This window comes from Oryzias latipes, chromosome 24, assembly GCF_002234675.1.
Source record: "Oryzias latipes chromosome 24, ASM223467v1".
NCBI classification, from domain to species: Eukaryota; Metazoa; Chordata; class Actinopteri; order Beloniformes; family Adrianichthyidae; genus Oryzias; species Oryzias latipes.
The window spans coordinates 14447495-14463490 of NC_019882.2; the positions used below are offsets into that span (position 1 = coordinate 14447495).

A 15996-nucleotide genomic window follows, 5' to 3' on the forward strand; every position below is an offset into this window, starting at 1 on the left:
GAGTGATGTGTCCCACCCATCTCTTTATGGCTGTGTGAGGGCATGACACTGCAAGGAGGACGGGATTTTTTCTTCAGATTCTCCTTCACCTTCTGACACCTGGCTGTGTCCTCGCGTCCTCAGCAAGGGTCTGCGTCTGCATCGCAGCAACCACAGAGGGCGGAGCTGCTGGCAGCTGGTCGACACGCAGACACAGACAAATCCACCTCAGGCAGAGACTCAGGAACCAAAAAGCTGATATCTGCACACAAAGTATGGGTTTTTATTTTTATGTAATTCTGTAAAAAGTATATGTCTCTTTACTAAAATAGAATTAGGGCTGCTTCAAAAGCTGAAAAACATCTTTATTTATATGTTCAGAAGTCAGTTTATCAAGTGTTCCCTACATAACCCACCAATGAAAGAACGAACACTTCTCACCTTTCTTTGTGGTTTGAATAGTGTAGTTAGAGCCCCCAGTGTGTTAAGTGGGCCTGTTTAATACTCACATACTGTTTACGTGTTTATTTATTCCCACTTTGTCACATGACTCTGGCGCAGGATTTCACTGTCTGTTGCCATGGTGACGTCCTGCCGTTGCTGTAAATAAATTCAGAGGGGACAGTGTAGCATCAATTACGAAAGCCATGCAAATGCATACACGCATTTATCCACTCTGCATTTAAGTACATTTTAAGAATTTGGAGGGACAAAAATGTTTAAAAAAAATTGAGCATATTAAGTAAATATAAAGAATGAAAGAAGTAGACTTTTTTGTGATGAGCAGGTTTGCAGATTGGGGAGGCATTAACATAAATCTTTAGAGCTGTTTCTTTTCTGCATGGGTAAAAACTGTGAAATCCAGCGGCCCTGAAGCTAGTGATTAAGAAATGTTAACCACTACGGATTGCTTCATTTCTGGGGCTGTTAAACTTGCAGCTTTCAAACACCTTCAGATAGAAAGACAAGGTGCCTTAAACATATTAAGCCATAAACAAATAAGGCTTCTCTCTCAAATGTTTTGTTTCAGTTTGCAGTGCACTGGTGCAAAAATCTCCCCTTCCTCTGCCAAAGCTGCTGCTCAACACCCCCCATCCCTGTTAAGTAAGAGATGATTATCAATGCTCTCTGTCTTCTGTATGAATTATGATGCTTTGTAATGGGGCAGGACTGATTGAGGAGGAACATCAGCTTTAATCTCACATGTGTAATTGCATTTATGATTTATGGGCCCCCTCCACCTCCATGGTGAACTTGCACACCTCTTCCATTGTGGTCAGTGTATGATGCCTCATTGTCTTGACCTGATCACAGTTTTTATGATCATGTGTTTCGAAGAAGGACATCAACAGTCCCAGTTAGTGCTCACGAACAATCAAATCTTGACAAATCTGCACGCTGACGAATCTGTCCTTTCAAAAGGTTAAACCGGGTTTAGATTCAGTAGAAAAACCACCAAAGGGGTTTTGAATGGGAATCAGAAAATGCATGACCAATCAATATGTGGGGAAGGGGGGGAAAGTGGATATTTGCCACTTGGGAAAGCAAATAGACACACTCTTTTTCACTTTAAAAACTTGAAACTCCAAGGAATAGAATAGAATAGAATAGAATAGAATAGAATAGAATAGAATAGAATAGAATAGAATAGAATAGAATTCTGGCCTTTTCTTTGGGTCCTCTGTATTTATGCCTTCATGTATAATATTAAAAAGCATTAAAATTCTTACAGTATTAAAAACAATAAAACATAACATTTATTTAAATATCAACCCCCTTTTTCCTTCACTAAAAAAATTTAAAGCAGATTGCAGATTATAACTCAAACTATTTTTCAAAGGAAAGGAGAAACCCCCAGCAGCAGCCACTGTAATTACATTACATCCACACACTTCTACGGACACAGACATCGCTTTGAGCCCAGCACGTCTGCCGGCTGCCGCGGGATGTTAGAGGCACGTTGCTATGGCAACTGAAAGGGGACACACAGGAAGAGGGGGTTAGGGGAACAGAGCCGGGGAGGAGGGGGGTTGGGTATGAGATTGAGGAAGAGAGGCGAGCTTGCAGAGTTGCCGGTGCTTTGACAGGGAGCAGCAGCAGCAGCAGGCGCCGGTACAGCATCTGGGAAGCGGCAGCCGGGGCAAAAAGGGGCTAAGCTGTGTCCATGGTAGGTGCTGGCAGAAGATGATCGGAGGCCATAGGAGCTGATTCTGCATCGGAATGAGAAAATGGTTAAAAGGCTTCATGCATATTCACGTGGTGTGTGCAGAATGTCTCAGTTCCTGTTGTTCTTTTGATGACAAATGCTGAGTTTTCAAAAAGGATTTTTTTTAACTCATTTTATGTGGGTCCTTGTTAGATTGTTTTTTTTTTTCGCAGAATGATGTGTTTACATTTTTTTCATGAATTTATTTAAAAGCAGAAAAAAGCTTAATATTTAGATGCATTGACAAGTTATTGTGCTCATGTTGTTTACAATGTTGTACAGTGATTAACGTGGTGACTTACAAGCCGTCAGGGTGAGAGAAACATTTGTGTGCGCGTGTGTGTGTGACAGCAGGCTATTGTCTGACTGCGTATGTTGCAGGTCTGCATGTTTCACTTTTATTTCCTCTGTGTGTGTTCATGAATGTGTGAGGCTTTGTCTCTCTCTTACGATATTTATTGCAATCTTTGCAGCCGGAGAGGGGGAGGGGTGTGAATGAGTACAGGGCTTTCTGTGGCTTTGTTTGTACTATTTCCTATCATTTCTGTGCATATGAGAGACCTTATGTGGTGTGCTTTTTAAGGTCTCCTCTCACGTACAGCTAAGTTTCAGCCTCAGCTTTGAGTTGGAGTGTGCTTTCAGAAGGTGCCACTTCCTACTTTCAGTTTAGATTCCAGAATTGTCTCCATCAGGTCGGATGAACCAGTTGTCTACCAGCCTGGAGATGCAGACTTCCAATCTTGGCTCTCAGTTCATGGCAGGGGCCCAGGACAAAGTACCTGCCAGGAAAAGAGGAAGGCCCCCCACCCGCAAGCTGGAGTTTCTCTATCCTGATTCCCTGTCATCCTTTAAGGTCCCAAAGAAAAGAGGCAGAAAACCTGGCTTTAAGGTTAGTCAGCTGCACTGATTTTGATTTAAATCAATTTATACCACGGGAGATTAAATTTAGACAGTGCACTAAGAGATACACAACTTTCATCTGTTGGTGTTTCCACGCAAAGTTAGAATGAGATACTAGCATACAATCAGAGTAAAACATATCATCATGAAGGGGATTTTCTTTTGGTACTAAAACATTTGAAAACAGAAGACTTCATTTTTAAGAGCATTCAGGAACTGCAGGTTTTTGATGTTGTTAATATGTTCTTGTTGCATTTTTCTGATCATGGAGGACATATGTTAGGAAAATCACTCTGAAAATTGCATTTTTGAGTGTTTCTTTGTTCAAATCGTTGTGAATTAGGAGCAGATGAAAAAAATGTTGTTAGAAAAAGCTTGTAGTTTCTTGTAGAAGCTACAACACCAGGCCGCGGGCTCCCTGCTACACTCAGTTCTGATGCATCCTCTTACAGACAATGTACGTCTTCGTTATCCTCGTCCAAGCTGGCATCTGCTCAAATATTGCACATCATTTTTGTTGCACCAGTAATGTTAGCTTGCAGGAGAGCATGTAAACAGAGGGATGACGGGAAGTGGGGGCAGGCTTACTCCATGCCTCCAGTTCAAATGATGATCTGAGAGGGTCTTTGAGCATATTTTTTGAATTTTTATCTTTTGCCAATTCTATATCAGATTCTGTCTTTAAGTCTTTCCAATAGAATATAATCGTTTTTTTTTCCTGAGCTGTTCTTTGCTTTCTTTTCTGTCAGTCAGCCCAGTATGTGTGTCATATCAAATATATCATAACTGTAAGTTTGGACCAATAGAAAATGTGAAAAACACCTTGAAACAGTCTGCATGTGTTGGTAAAATCCTGAAAGGAGTTTCCTTATTCTTGTCTTTTCTATTCTCTGTTTTGTATTACTTTGTGTTAAAAGGTGAATCAGAAACATACTTGATATTATTTTTAATTGTATTGATTTATTGGAGAAATATTTATTACTTTTCTAGCTCTCATAGATGTCAATTAATAAGAAATGCCCAGACTAAATCTTCTATCAGTGCAAATTATAAGGCGTTATAGGAGAGTTTCTTCTGTTTTAAGCAGAAGTTACTTCATAACGGTTCAGAACTAGAGGAGACAGATCCTTCCAGGCTGTCGCTCCCAAACTCTGGAATGAACTTCCATTTTCCCTACCTTCCCTGGACTCTGTGAATTATTTTAGAAGTCAACTAAAAACTTTTTATTTTTCCAAAGCATTTTAACTGAAACTGCTTTTATTGGGCTTGAGATGATTGTTTTACGTGGTTAATGCTTTTTATCTTTTATGTTTTTTATATGTGTATATATATACATATTTTAACCTGTGAAGCACCTTGTGACTTTTGTCTGTGAAAGGTGCTATACAAATAAAATTTACTTACTTACTTACTTACTAAATTTCAGAATTGCTTGGATCAGTATTAAAGATTCTTTGAAAAATCATAAACAACCTGATGGAATGATGAGATGAATGTCATTTAGGCTGACAGTTTTTTTTGTGTGTCACACTTTGTTTACTAACTAAGACAAATTAGACTGAAATAAACTCATCCCCCTTATGTGGCATCAGACAGTGTTAAAACCAGCACTACATATTTAATAGGGCTAACAGTTCAGACTTAGTGAAGAAAACAAAAACAGATTTTAGACACAAAATAAAAACTAAAAAGACATAAAAGTCAACCTAGTCCAGCTGACCTTCTCAATGTCCTTTTTTAAAAATATTTTTTTTGTGCTTGTTTTATGTTTGATATAGTTTTAGATAAAAATGAGGATGAATACAGGCAATATACTACATGCAAATCCTAATTATCTTAAATATTCAGGGCTCAGTTATGGCACAAAGAGTGGCTTTAAAGGTCAGAACCGGGTTAATCCTGACTCACAGCCTGGAGACAATGCAGATTTACATCATGTCTGGTTAATATGTGGCTCATTTCAACAGCCTGAAAACGTAATCAAATACTGAGCTGTCAAAGCAAAAAGTGAACAAAAGAGAAACGACTTTTATTTGACTAAATGTTCATCTCTTTCCTTGGTTTCTGTCTGATGGTTTCACTGGCATGCCTCTTTTATATGTTTGAAAATGAGTGTTAAAACAGCATATGGAACACTGATTTTGAGTATCTGTTTCTGTGCAGCTGAAGCCCAGGATGGTGATGTCACCATTGGCCAACTCTGCCCCCAGCAGTACACCAGAACCTGAGACTGGCTCTATCCCCCATGATGCTGCTATCATCCCTCACTCTGCTGCACCGCAGGCCCTCACAGGTGAAACACTCAGGGATATAAACTCTCACAAGCTTTCCTTTTAGGAGTATTCTAAAATATATAAATATAAAGCAATGATGGGAAAATAAGATAGAAGGGGGATAGGATGATTAAAAAGCAGACATGATCCCCTTAAAAGTGAGATTTCTGTTTTGCACTCAGTTAGCTGGGAAACTCAATAACCACTGAGCTTTTAAAGCAGAAATCTGTCTTTACAAGAATTCTTCTTTGATCTTCACGTGCACTGCTGTCTGGTTTTCCATGTGTAACTTCAAACAGTGGTGATGCAGTTACGTGCAGAAAAAATACCTCAAGTGAAATGAAGATTTGCATGCCACAAACAACCGCTTACAGCACAAACACATTATTCTCCCCTTTATTTTTTATTTTTTTCTTGATCTGTTCTGTGAGTTCCAAAACATTTTTGCCTTGCCTTCAGTGCACTTTAATTAAAGAGACAGAATAGGACTTTTATGATGAAAGAGTTTGATATGCGTGCATGTGCAGTGAGCTTCCTGTGGTGCAAACATAGGCTGGTTTTAAATCATTTCAAGGGTGTAATGAAGAAGCATTTTGAAAAAGTTCCTTTATTTTCTTCTGTAAATTTTTTGTAGTTTTTTTAAGTTTGCAATGTTTAGTTTTGAATGTATTATTTCAAAATAAAATTAGATTTAAAGAGGTAGATACAGATTCAACAGCCTCCATTCCCTGCCCTCACTGTCCCAGAACCTTTCGTGCGCAGATAGGACTGACTAACCATCTGCGCACCCACGCTCCCTGACCATCTTAGATGGTCCTCATCGATTACGATGGACGAACGATGACGATTTCAAAATAAAATTAGATTTAAAGAAGTAGATACATGCATATTGCAACAGACTCCATGTGCAGTGGTTGTATATTTGCCTACATATACAGTACATCTTACAAAAAACAGAAATGAATTTTTAACATTTGGTTCAGAGTAGCATGGAAAAAAGTTAAAAACAGCTGCGTAGTGTTGTTATATCTTAAAATCTATCTGCAAACAAATCCAGTAAGTAGTCTAAGGAAACCAATTGAGGGAATTCCATGTCTATTTTTCATCCTTTTAATATGCATATTATTGCATGCTAAGGTTTTTTATTTTATTTTGCTTAATCAAGGATCAGCCATTGTAGTTTGGCTTTGGACACTGCCACAATTCTTAAAAAGCTATGATCGTGTGAAAGGTGAAAGACAAAATAATTATCCTTTGAGGGGGACAGATGGTGCATCCCATAATCCAGTATCCTTAAAAGTAGCATTCATGTTTCCCAACAGATGCTCAAATGGTGGTAAAAGTTGTAAATCAAGTCTTTGTAAAATGTGAAAAAAAAAAAACAAATTCATGTTGAAGATTATATATAGGCCTATTGCAGTCACAAAGATGTGCACATGAACTTCTGGACTGGCTCTGTCATGATGAGAAATGTTGTCTCTGAGGATGAGTGATGCCACATTCTTTTCTTTCTCCCTCAGCAGAGACACCGATGCCTGATGATTTCACGTGTGACCCCCTTGCAGACTCTAAGCGCTACGCCGTAGATCCCAGTGACTCTGCCTTCAAGGTTATGACATCCCAGTACCAAACTAAGCGTCCCTATGGTTACCGTCCTTCACCGGGTGTGCGCAGACAAGTGTCGAGCCCGGCTAGTTTTCAGGACGGAAATAGAAACGGTGAGTTTCTTTTCTCCTTCAAAAAACAGGAGAAAAATGTGTCCTACTAAGAATCCAAATCAAAACTTTATTTATAAAGTACTTTTCTTACATTGATAACGCTTTATGGGGAAAAAAAAACATTTAAACTTGAAAAAAAACAACCTTCACATAAAATATAAAACAAATCATAAACCCCCCACAATGCCCTTACCCCACATTGGGAAATGGCATACAAATAAGGAAAGGAGTAGAAATTTGGCTTGATGCTGAAGTGATGAAATTATATTATTAGGATCTGTGCGACCGCAAAAGTCATTACAGAGGACATCACTACAGGATTCCCCCCAACCAAAGCAAGCAGCCAGACTGGTAATAACCCTGATCACTGAAAACGTTCAGGTACTACAGTGTAAGAACCCCATGAGGAAGTTCAAAGAAAATAAAAAAAAAAAATTACACAAAGGTTAAAATAAAGGTTAAATAAACTTTAAATCAACACTAAAAGTAGACGCAAATTATTTCATAAATATGAAATTAATAAGACAATAGTAACAGTAAGAAAATGATGGATAAATCAAATGTATAAATTATATTCATTTCAAAATTTAAGCTAAAAGCCAGATTAAAAATGTCGGACTTGAGCCTTCTTTTAAAAATATGGACGGTCTCTGCAGCCTTCGGGAAGACAGGGAATGACTGAATGAGGCCTTGTTGTATGTTTTGGTTCTAACTTTAGGAATAACTGAAAGGCGGATAGCAGAAGGGTTTGCAATGACTCATTCTGTAAAATCATATCAGATAAATATAACCTCAAAAAACATTTATAAACAGCTATAAGCACCTTTTTTTAGGAGAAAGTTTCTTCAGAGTAGCAGTAATTCATTGGAAATTTGTCTAAGTTGGAGTCTGTGCTGAGCACATGTCCTCCTTCCTGAGAGTACTCTGTTTACACTCTCTCCCAGTACCTTATAGCCCTTTACAATCCCAACATCTTATACCTGAGCTATCCAGCTGTACAGTTTGGAGCCAGATACAAGCTCAGCAGAAGGAAACAAAGACGTACAAGGATCTAGCTGTCCTCAAGATGCTGGAGCAGGGATCTTGTGGCCCAGCCAACATGTATTCGACGTCACAAATATGCTCTTTTTCAAACAGCATTTTTTCGTCTGCTCCTGATTTACAACAATTTGAATAGTTACTTAAAGCTTAATTTTCTTCAAAGACGTCCTACATGATCAAAAAAATGCCACAATAACATGTTAAAAAAACACCATTAACACAATTTACATCAGAGTGGGTCTTTAAATAATTGTTTTATCAGTTAAGAAAAGTAACCACTTTTTTTTCCATCATCTTTTCTCCAAATCGAAATCTAGATTTTTTTTGGGGTAATGTTCTACCTGCCACAAAAAAATCAAATTACAAATTTGCAGCTTGTTTGTTGACAGTTTTTCTTTGACTAAAAATAGTGTTTTTCACTCTTTCGCACTAAAAGTCTACAGCACGATGCCAGACAGCGGAGAAGGCAAGCGTCACATTGATCAAGATCCGTCCAGCTGGGGTGTAGAAGAGGTGGTTTCCTTCATCAAAGAAGCTGACCCGCAAGCCTTGGCACCCCACGCCGACACTTTCAGGAAGCATGTGAGTTCAGGCTTCGTGATTCTATAGTATCCTAAACATTTTTATGCATCAACCATCTTAGTCTGTGCTGAGAGTGTTGTGGGCCTAAATTGATATTTTAAGATCATGACTTTTTTTATTTTATTAAAAATAAATTATTTCAACTATATGTATGAAAATGAAAAAGCTCATAGTGACAAGAGACTGGCTGGATCTTTTCTCTTGAGGGTAAATTTTGTATAAAAGCAGAATAAAATGTCACACATTGAGGTAGATGATGGCTTGACAGCAATCTGAGCTGTTAACAGAAATTTAAACAGTAGCCTCAGTCATAATGCTGCCTGTACTTGTTTAAACAGATAGTTTGAAAGGAGATGTCAGTTTAGGTGGTGATAATTTGATATATAAGCAAAGGAGAGTGCTGCACATAATCTATCTTGCCCAAGTAGATTGTGACTTGTTCCTCTCATGTAAAAACAAGCCTGAAATAAAATTGCAGTTGGTCCTCTTTGTTGCTGTTTTTGTTATTTTTTACAACAGAATCTTGTTTTTCCATGAAATGTTACATGTGCATTTAAATGAGGCCGTACCAATGTTTTTCTGTTTTCCAGGAAATAGATGGAGACGCCTTGCTGCTGCTGAAAAGTGAGATGATGATGAAGTATCTGGGATTGAAGCTAGGACCAGCCCTCAAACTTTGCTACCACATTGATAAGCTGAAGCAGAGTCGGTAGTGATATATTCACGTTGATGGCCAAACTCTCATAAATGAAGCCTGGAGTCTCTGTATGCAGGCTTTTCCTAAATCCAAAACCTCATTTTGTATCAGGACAATTTCAAGCTTTTTTTATGTTCACATTTCTTAAAATATCTGAGTGAATTTATATTGTAAATAGAAGGACTGCGTACCATGGACAGCTGTGTAACTTGACTTATCAGTAGCATTAAATCGATCATAATCACATCACCATGTTGGAACGCAAGTGTAACCTACAGGGATGCAAAACGTTAAAGGTGCTTTATCTCAGTATCAGATTTTAACATGAAATGTATCTCGTTGCTGCTTTTTCAGGATTATTTCTGACGTGAATTGTTACAAACAATGTTTTTTTAATAGGATAAAATTGAAATCGTTTGACTGTAACCAACCTCTTTTCTTGGTTAGTTTTAGTATTACCAGGATCCTTACGTGTTTTTTTTATTATTCCTGCTGATTTTTGTATTTTTTTTTGTCTCATAATTACATTTAATGAGATCATTTGAACATTTTTAGAAAAAAGTTGTATAGTTATGTGTGGGATGTCATTCCAAACAAGAAATGTATAGATTGGAAAAGGTTTCAGCCTTTTACCACAAACCACTGCAGAAAATGTTTCACTGGTAAGTTTTGTGGTCACACGAGACTCAAAATGACAGGAAGGAAAAGAGACGCCTTGTTGCAAGTTACTTTGCAGAAGGCTTTGCATCACTTGTGCAAAAAAAGAAAAACACTTTTTAAAACTTTCTCAAGATGGTGCTCCCTGAAAAACACACCACCACTACAACCTCAGCCTTTGATGAATGTAGCCTAATCTTTTTTTTCTTCACACTATCTTTCATCAGTTTCACCTCTTTCTGTTTACATTGTTCAAATGCAATATCTATATATATTTCAATGCAATTGTAAATGTTTCTTTTCAAGTGTGTAAAAAAAGAAAGATCAACTTATAATGTAAAATTTGCCACGCTGTTGTGTCCTCCTAGAGTTAAAACTTGCATAAAAGTTTTCTCCAAAAGTTCTTTATATACATCATCATATTTTCAGTCATCAAAGCCAGTAGTTGAAGACAAAAAAATGTGGGTTAACGTGTAATTTTCCTTTCTTTGATTTTGGGGGTTGCAGGGTTTTTGAATTAAACATGGATGTTGACATTTGAAATATGTTTTGTTATTATTATTATTATTTTTTTTATGATCTCTCATAGACCATGTTACAGACTCTTACTTTGAAGGTGACGAGATTCACGTGGAGTCTCGCGTGAGGACGGATGTTTACTTTCTGTTGCAAGCGCGTGCAGCTGCTGTAGAGGTGAACATGGCAGACGTTTCTGAGAGGACGCTCCAAGTCGCGGTGTTGGTCTCCTTCGCCGTTGGCTTCTTGTCCGGCTGGCAGGCGAACCGAATGAGGAGAAGGTTTCTAGACTGGAGGAAGAAGCGTCTGCAAGATAAACTCCATGAAACACAGAAGAAGCTTGACTTAGCTTGATGGTAATTTAACCAGTCCAGACAGACACAGTTTATCCTTCTTTTACGTGTAAACGTGAACACTCACACATATACGTAAGGGAAAGAGTTGGTTATTCTTTGGTAACATTTTCTAATTGAAACAATACTTCTTATACGATTAGCAAACCGATTTATTGCATGTTTAAATATTGATCCTAGTAAGGAACATATCTTAGGAATGTGGGTCCCGCCCATTGAATGTATGTCAGTGGTTCAGCCCACGCAGCATTTTGCCATAGCTTCTTTGTTTAGAGGACGGCTACTAGATTGCTTTTACTACCAATTTTTTGGGAGCTTTTGGCTCCATAAATGCATGATGATCCCTCTACAAATATTTCACAATTTAGGAGTGACATAAAGAAACCCTTTTTAGAACACAAGATTGTCAAGAAGAATTGTTTAAGCACGAATAAATTCATATTTTTTTGCTCTGCTTACATCATTTTTAAGACGTGTCTGCATTCTCCATGTGCTAAATCAAATCTTTTTTTTAAAACTCCAGGTGGAGGGAACTCTGCTCTTTATAATGCTGGATCATGAATGGACTACATTGGATCTTGGTGCCCACAACCTCCATATCGTTCACATCTGGACTGTTCTGGCCTATGGACTTTAAAAAGAAAGTTTTATTTCTCCCACCTCCATTTATATCATGTGGACAAATGTTGGTGTTTATTTTCTCTTGTTTCTGTTCTGACCTGCCTTATTCATTTGTGGATTTTAACACTTTAATCGTCTTATCTGTTAGTGTTTCAATGCATGTTGTTATTAAAGCTTTTACAGTTATTTGCAGATTTTAGAGTATTTTGTTTAAAACAGTGGCGCCATCTACTGGTAGAGAGGAAAAAATACAACTTAGAAATTTACTCGTTTAAGAAGAAGTTTTTTTTGTCCCAAGGAGCCTTTTGATGTTGTGATAAACACACTATTTTTCTATTTTATCAAAGTGAGCTGACAGTGTACAGTTTTGCTTTTCCTCCACTACAATGTCTTTTTTTCCTCACAGAAACTTTTGACACCTAGAAACATTCTCAAATTTGAGAGGAATTGACTTGCTAAGTAAGGATTTATGTGTGTTGATTTAAACTTTTTACAAAAGTGACACGGACACTTTTTTGTTGTTTTTTTTTTTTTTTGCAACAATGACAAAGAACCTTCATAAATTATATATATATAAAAAAAGAAAACTATTTGTATTTTAAGTCACAAATATACTTGGGCTACATTCTGAACATTTTAACTAAAAAGGGTAAAACAAAATAATTAAACAAAAAACTTTGAAAACCTTTACTTTCTGCATTTTTGGTATGTGTTGGTAGTCGAAACAGGTTTTTCTTTAAACACTGCTTTTAAGCTGAGAGGTCACTTTTATTTTGAAGAGTCGAAACGGATTCATTCTCTTCGTAAATGGATTATGTGTGTGCTGGATCTGAAAAGTCTGCTGGATCTGAAAAAATAAAATATATTTTTCACACACATTTGGCTGTTGTGCTGCATTCACTGACTAAATATGTGCAGGAAAATCAGGCAGCATACAAACTGCATTTACCGCAAGTGGCCCCTTCGGGTTTCCATATGAACGGCCCTGCTCTCTAGACTCGTTTAAACATGTAATCTGAGATAGACTTTTGAACATAATATACCTGTTTGAATCTCCTTCATCAACTAAAACACCAGGTAGTAAATAATTAGAACTTGTGTAACCATCAAATTGTGGTAAGTAAAATGTCATACCAGGCATAGGTGGTGCTGTTGCACTTCAGTAGGGCCTACTTCATTCTCCACAAAGCAAGGTTTGCCTCCAGCAATCCACTCACTGACTCAAATTAGATCCTGTGAGCAGATCTCTCTTTTTCATCATCACCAGTCAAGCGGCCCTATTACTGTGTCTCAACAAGCTTTCAACAAGACCTTAAAAAGTCCTATTTTCCTGTAGTACTCTGTCATGACTTAAGAGGTTACTAGAGGGGGGATCAGAGGGGGTTGAGTCTTGACTCATGCAAGAATATATAGATGTTTCAGCACATATATATATATTCAGCACAGTACTTGAGAAACTGTGCAGCAGTGTGAAATATGCCTGCATCAATGATGCTTCGGTACTAAAAGAAGAAAACGTAAAGGAAAAACAACTTGTAATGGTAACTTTTAATGACTTTAATTAGGTCTGCACTCTTAGTTTCAGTAATACTCCTTTTCATAACTTTGGTGAAAAAGTGTAATTAAAAAAACATGCAGGACTTTGAATGTATTGATTAGCCGGATTTGATTTTTTTCTTCTTATATATCTCATTACTGTAATCTCTGTTCCTAATGAAACCTTCATAAAATTCACAGATTAACTCTACAACCCAGTGAAAGGCATTGCCAGGTTTTGCAGTAGCAGAAGAAGACTGGCAGCTTTTTGGGAACTGAAAAGTAGAATTGTGTGTGACATGGGAGGGGAGGTCTGAATCTCTTTGTGTTTTGGATTCAAGACATTGTGCGGTTTTTCCTCCATGTCTCATGTTGTGGGGAAATTGTGATGAATGGCTTTCTACCATGTGTGTAGATTGTGATTGTGTATCCTCTGTTTATTCTTTAACAAGCTGCATGAAAGTGTGCAACATTGAGAGTGCCACCGTGCAGCTGCGAGGCATTTTCAAAGAAGGCGAGACAGTTTTGTGACTTGAAGAGATAATGTGAGGGAGAGAGAGTTCACACTGACTGCTGTGATTGATCTGATTTTTCCTAATTGGCATGAAGACCTCAGAGCGGGTGTCCTTCGTTTATGTTGAGTGTGCTGAGGGAGTGTCATGTTTAATAAGATCCCTGATTGGCTTTCTCGTTGTGTTATTGTGCCCTCCGGCTACTCAGGGAGGGCATCAAAAGGGGAAGAAAATAGTTTATAAAAGTGAATTGATGACAGAAAATAAAAAAAGGCTGGTATTGTGTTTTTAGTAAAAAGGAATAATAAGGAAATAGGGGTGTAACCATTCATTTTAACAACTATTCCATTCATATCAGAGTTTGTGGTTGCTTATCCAATTCATAGTCGATTTGGGTTCATTTATCTGATTCACTGACCTAAGATCAGTCCAGGACATCTTTAGCCAAAAGTTCAACCAGTGTGACTCAGCGATAACACCTGGTTACTGAACAGTGCAGGTGAACTTTTCTAGATTCTTTGTATTCCTTGCAAGATAATCAAGCGTGAATTAAATATGTGTACAAACAAGAATGAATGTCAGATCCATTCACATTTTTGATTCCTAAAGTTCAGCTTACTGTCATTTTTCCACATCAAAATATTCCAAAGGGAACATCATTTGGACATTCTACCAAACTGTTTGGTCACATTTCTTTGCTAAATTCAAAGTGAATTGAGCATTTTTTGCTGTCATGTGTGTTGTCCACAAAGCTGCACTTAGTCATTTTTACGTTATAGTAAAAACAAAAAAACGTTTTTTTTTAGTATTTTCTAAGTTTGATTATAATCAATTTATTTAATTTTAAAACTATTTTTATAATGGTATAGTTCAAATTGATTAGCAACTTGCCTCAGACAGATCTATCTGGTTGGACTGTAGGAATATAAATTGATTAATCAATTAAGTCAATTAATCAATAGACTCCGCAAATAAGGCAATTTAGTGGAAATTTTTAACATTAAACAAGATTCACTTATTTTCAAATGGACCTAAGGAGACAGTGAAGTTAAATGATAAATATATAACCTATAGTTTTGTTGTATTGTTCATTCAAGTTCATAGAAAAGCATGTAGTCTTTGTTGGGTAAACTGGTTCCATGTCAGATAACTTAACTCATAAAACCAAAAGAGAAAACAGAAGGAAACATGAAATTGAGGTCAAAATAGATGAGAAGCACCTGGAATGACAGGGAAAACAAACGCTAGTTATCCCAGTAGTCAAGAGCTTTACAATTGGCTCTGTTAACTTATCTTTAACATTGTTTTTGTCCTGGCTGGGGGGACCTGAAACAGAACATCAATGGGGGAACTTGTGAGGAGTTTGCATGTTCTCACCGTGCATGTGTGGGTTTTCTCCAGGGACTCTGGCTTCCTCCTGCCGTCCAGAAACATGCTTCATAGGTTAATTGGTTACTCTAAATTGTCCCTATAGGGATGAATGTGAGTGTTCATGGGTGTGTGATTTGTGACCCTGTGACAGACTGGTGACCTGTCCAGGATATCCCTGCCTTCACCTACTATTGGCCGGGATAGGCTCTGGCAACCCGTGACCCCGAAGGGGACAAAATGGAAGAGGATGAATTACTGTAATGATTTTTTTTTTTTGTGATATAAATATTTTTACGACAACCCAGCTTGTTTTTTTACAGAAACATGTTTGCTTCTGTAAAACACAAGAACACAACAATGACCCTGAAACTCTTTCATTCATTCATTTTCTACCGTTTTGTCCCTTTCAGGGTAACGGGGCTGACGGAGCCTATCCCAGCCACTTGTGGGCGAAGGCAGGGGACAACCTGGACTGGTCGCCAGTCTGTTGCAAGACTGTCCAGAAGAATTCTGGTAAATTCGGTCATTGGCCGGCAGTGGTTGAGCAGGTTGGCCGATGATCGAGGATTGGCGGTTTGATCCCCGCTCCCTCCAGCCAACTGTCGTTGTGTCCTTGGGCAAGACACTTCATCCGCCCTGCCTCCAGCATGGCTCCATGGGTTCATCTGAAAGTCCCCCTGTCAGTCTAGGGCCGTTGTGTCTACATCAGTAGCTTACCATCACCAAGTGTTAATGAATAATGACTACACATTGTAAGCTCTTTGAGCATCAGGAAAAGCGCAGATAAATCCAACCCATTATTATTTTTGCTGGAAAAAAAAATCACAAAACTTGGGATCAAACAGTTTTTATGTTATATAATAAAGGTCATGGTCAAGACATGGCCAAAACAATGTGAAAAAGTCTAAAAAAAAACTGGTATAGTTCCATTCAAAGTTTCACAGGATTTATTACAAGGACTTTCACAATTATGTGTCATAACTCTTTGTTTAAAATCAAATATTTTAAAGCTAAAAACTTCCCTTAAAGAACCT

At 37.7% G+C, this 15996-nt stretch overlaps 1 protein-coding gene across 4 annotated transcripts; it reads left to right on the forward strand.

Moving 5' to 3' along the window:
- Positions 1–850: 850 nt before the first annotated feature.
- LOC101174794 (sex comb on midleg like 4 (Drosophila)) lies at positions 851–10596 on the forward strand. 4 transcript variants are annotated; one of them, XM_023953151.1, is made up of 6 exons: positions 851–1083; positions 2878–3074; positions 5249–5378; positions 6879–7076; positions 8554–8699; positions 9290–10596. In XM_023953151.1, exons 1-6 carry the CDS (start codon positions 870–872, stop codon positions 9410–9412), a joined length of 1008 nt encoding a protein of 335 aa, XP_023808919.1. In that variant the 5' UTR covers positions 851–869; the 3' UTR covers positions 9413–10596. The 4 variants fall into 4 exon arrangements, with proteins under 4 accessions (XP_023808919.1, XP_023808920.1, XP_023808922.1 ...); XM_023953152.1 differs by having other exon boundaries at positions 6882–7076; XM_023953154.1 differs by lacking the exon at positions 851–1083 and adding an exon at positions 1818–2146.
- The last annotated feature ends 5400 nt before the right edge of the window (positions 10597–15996 follow it).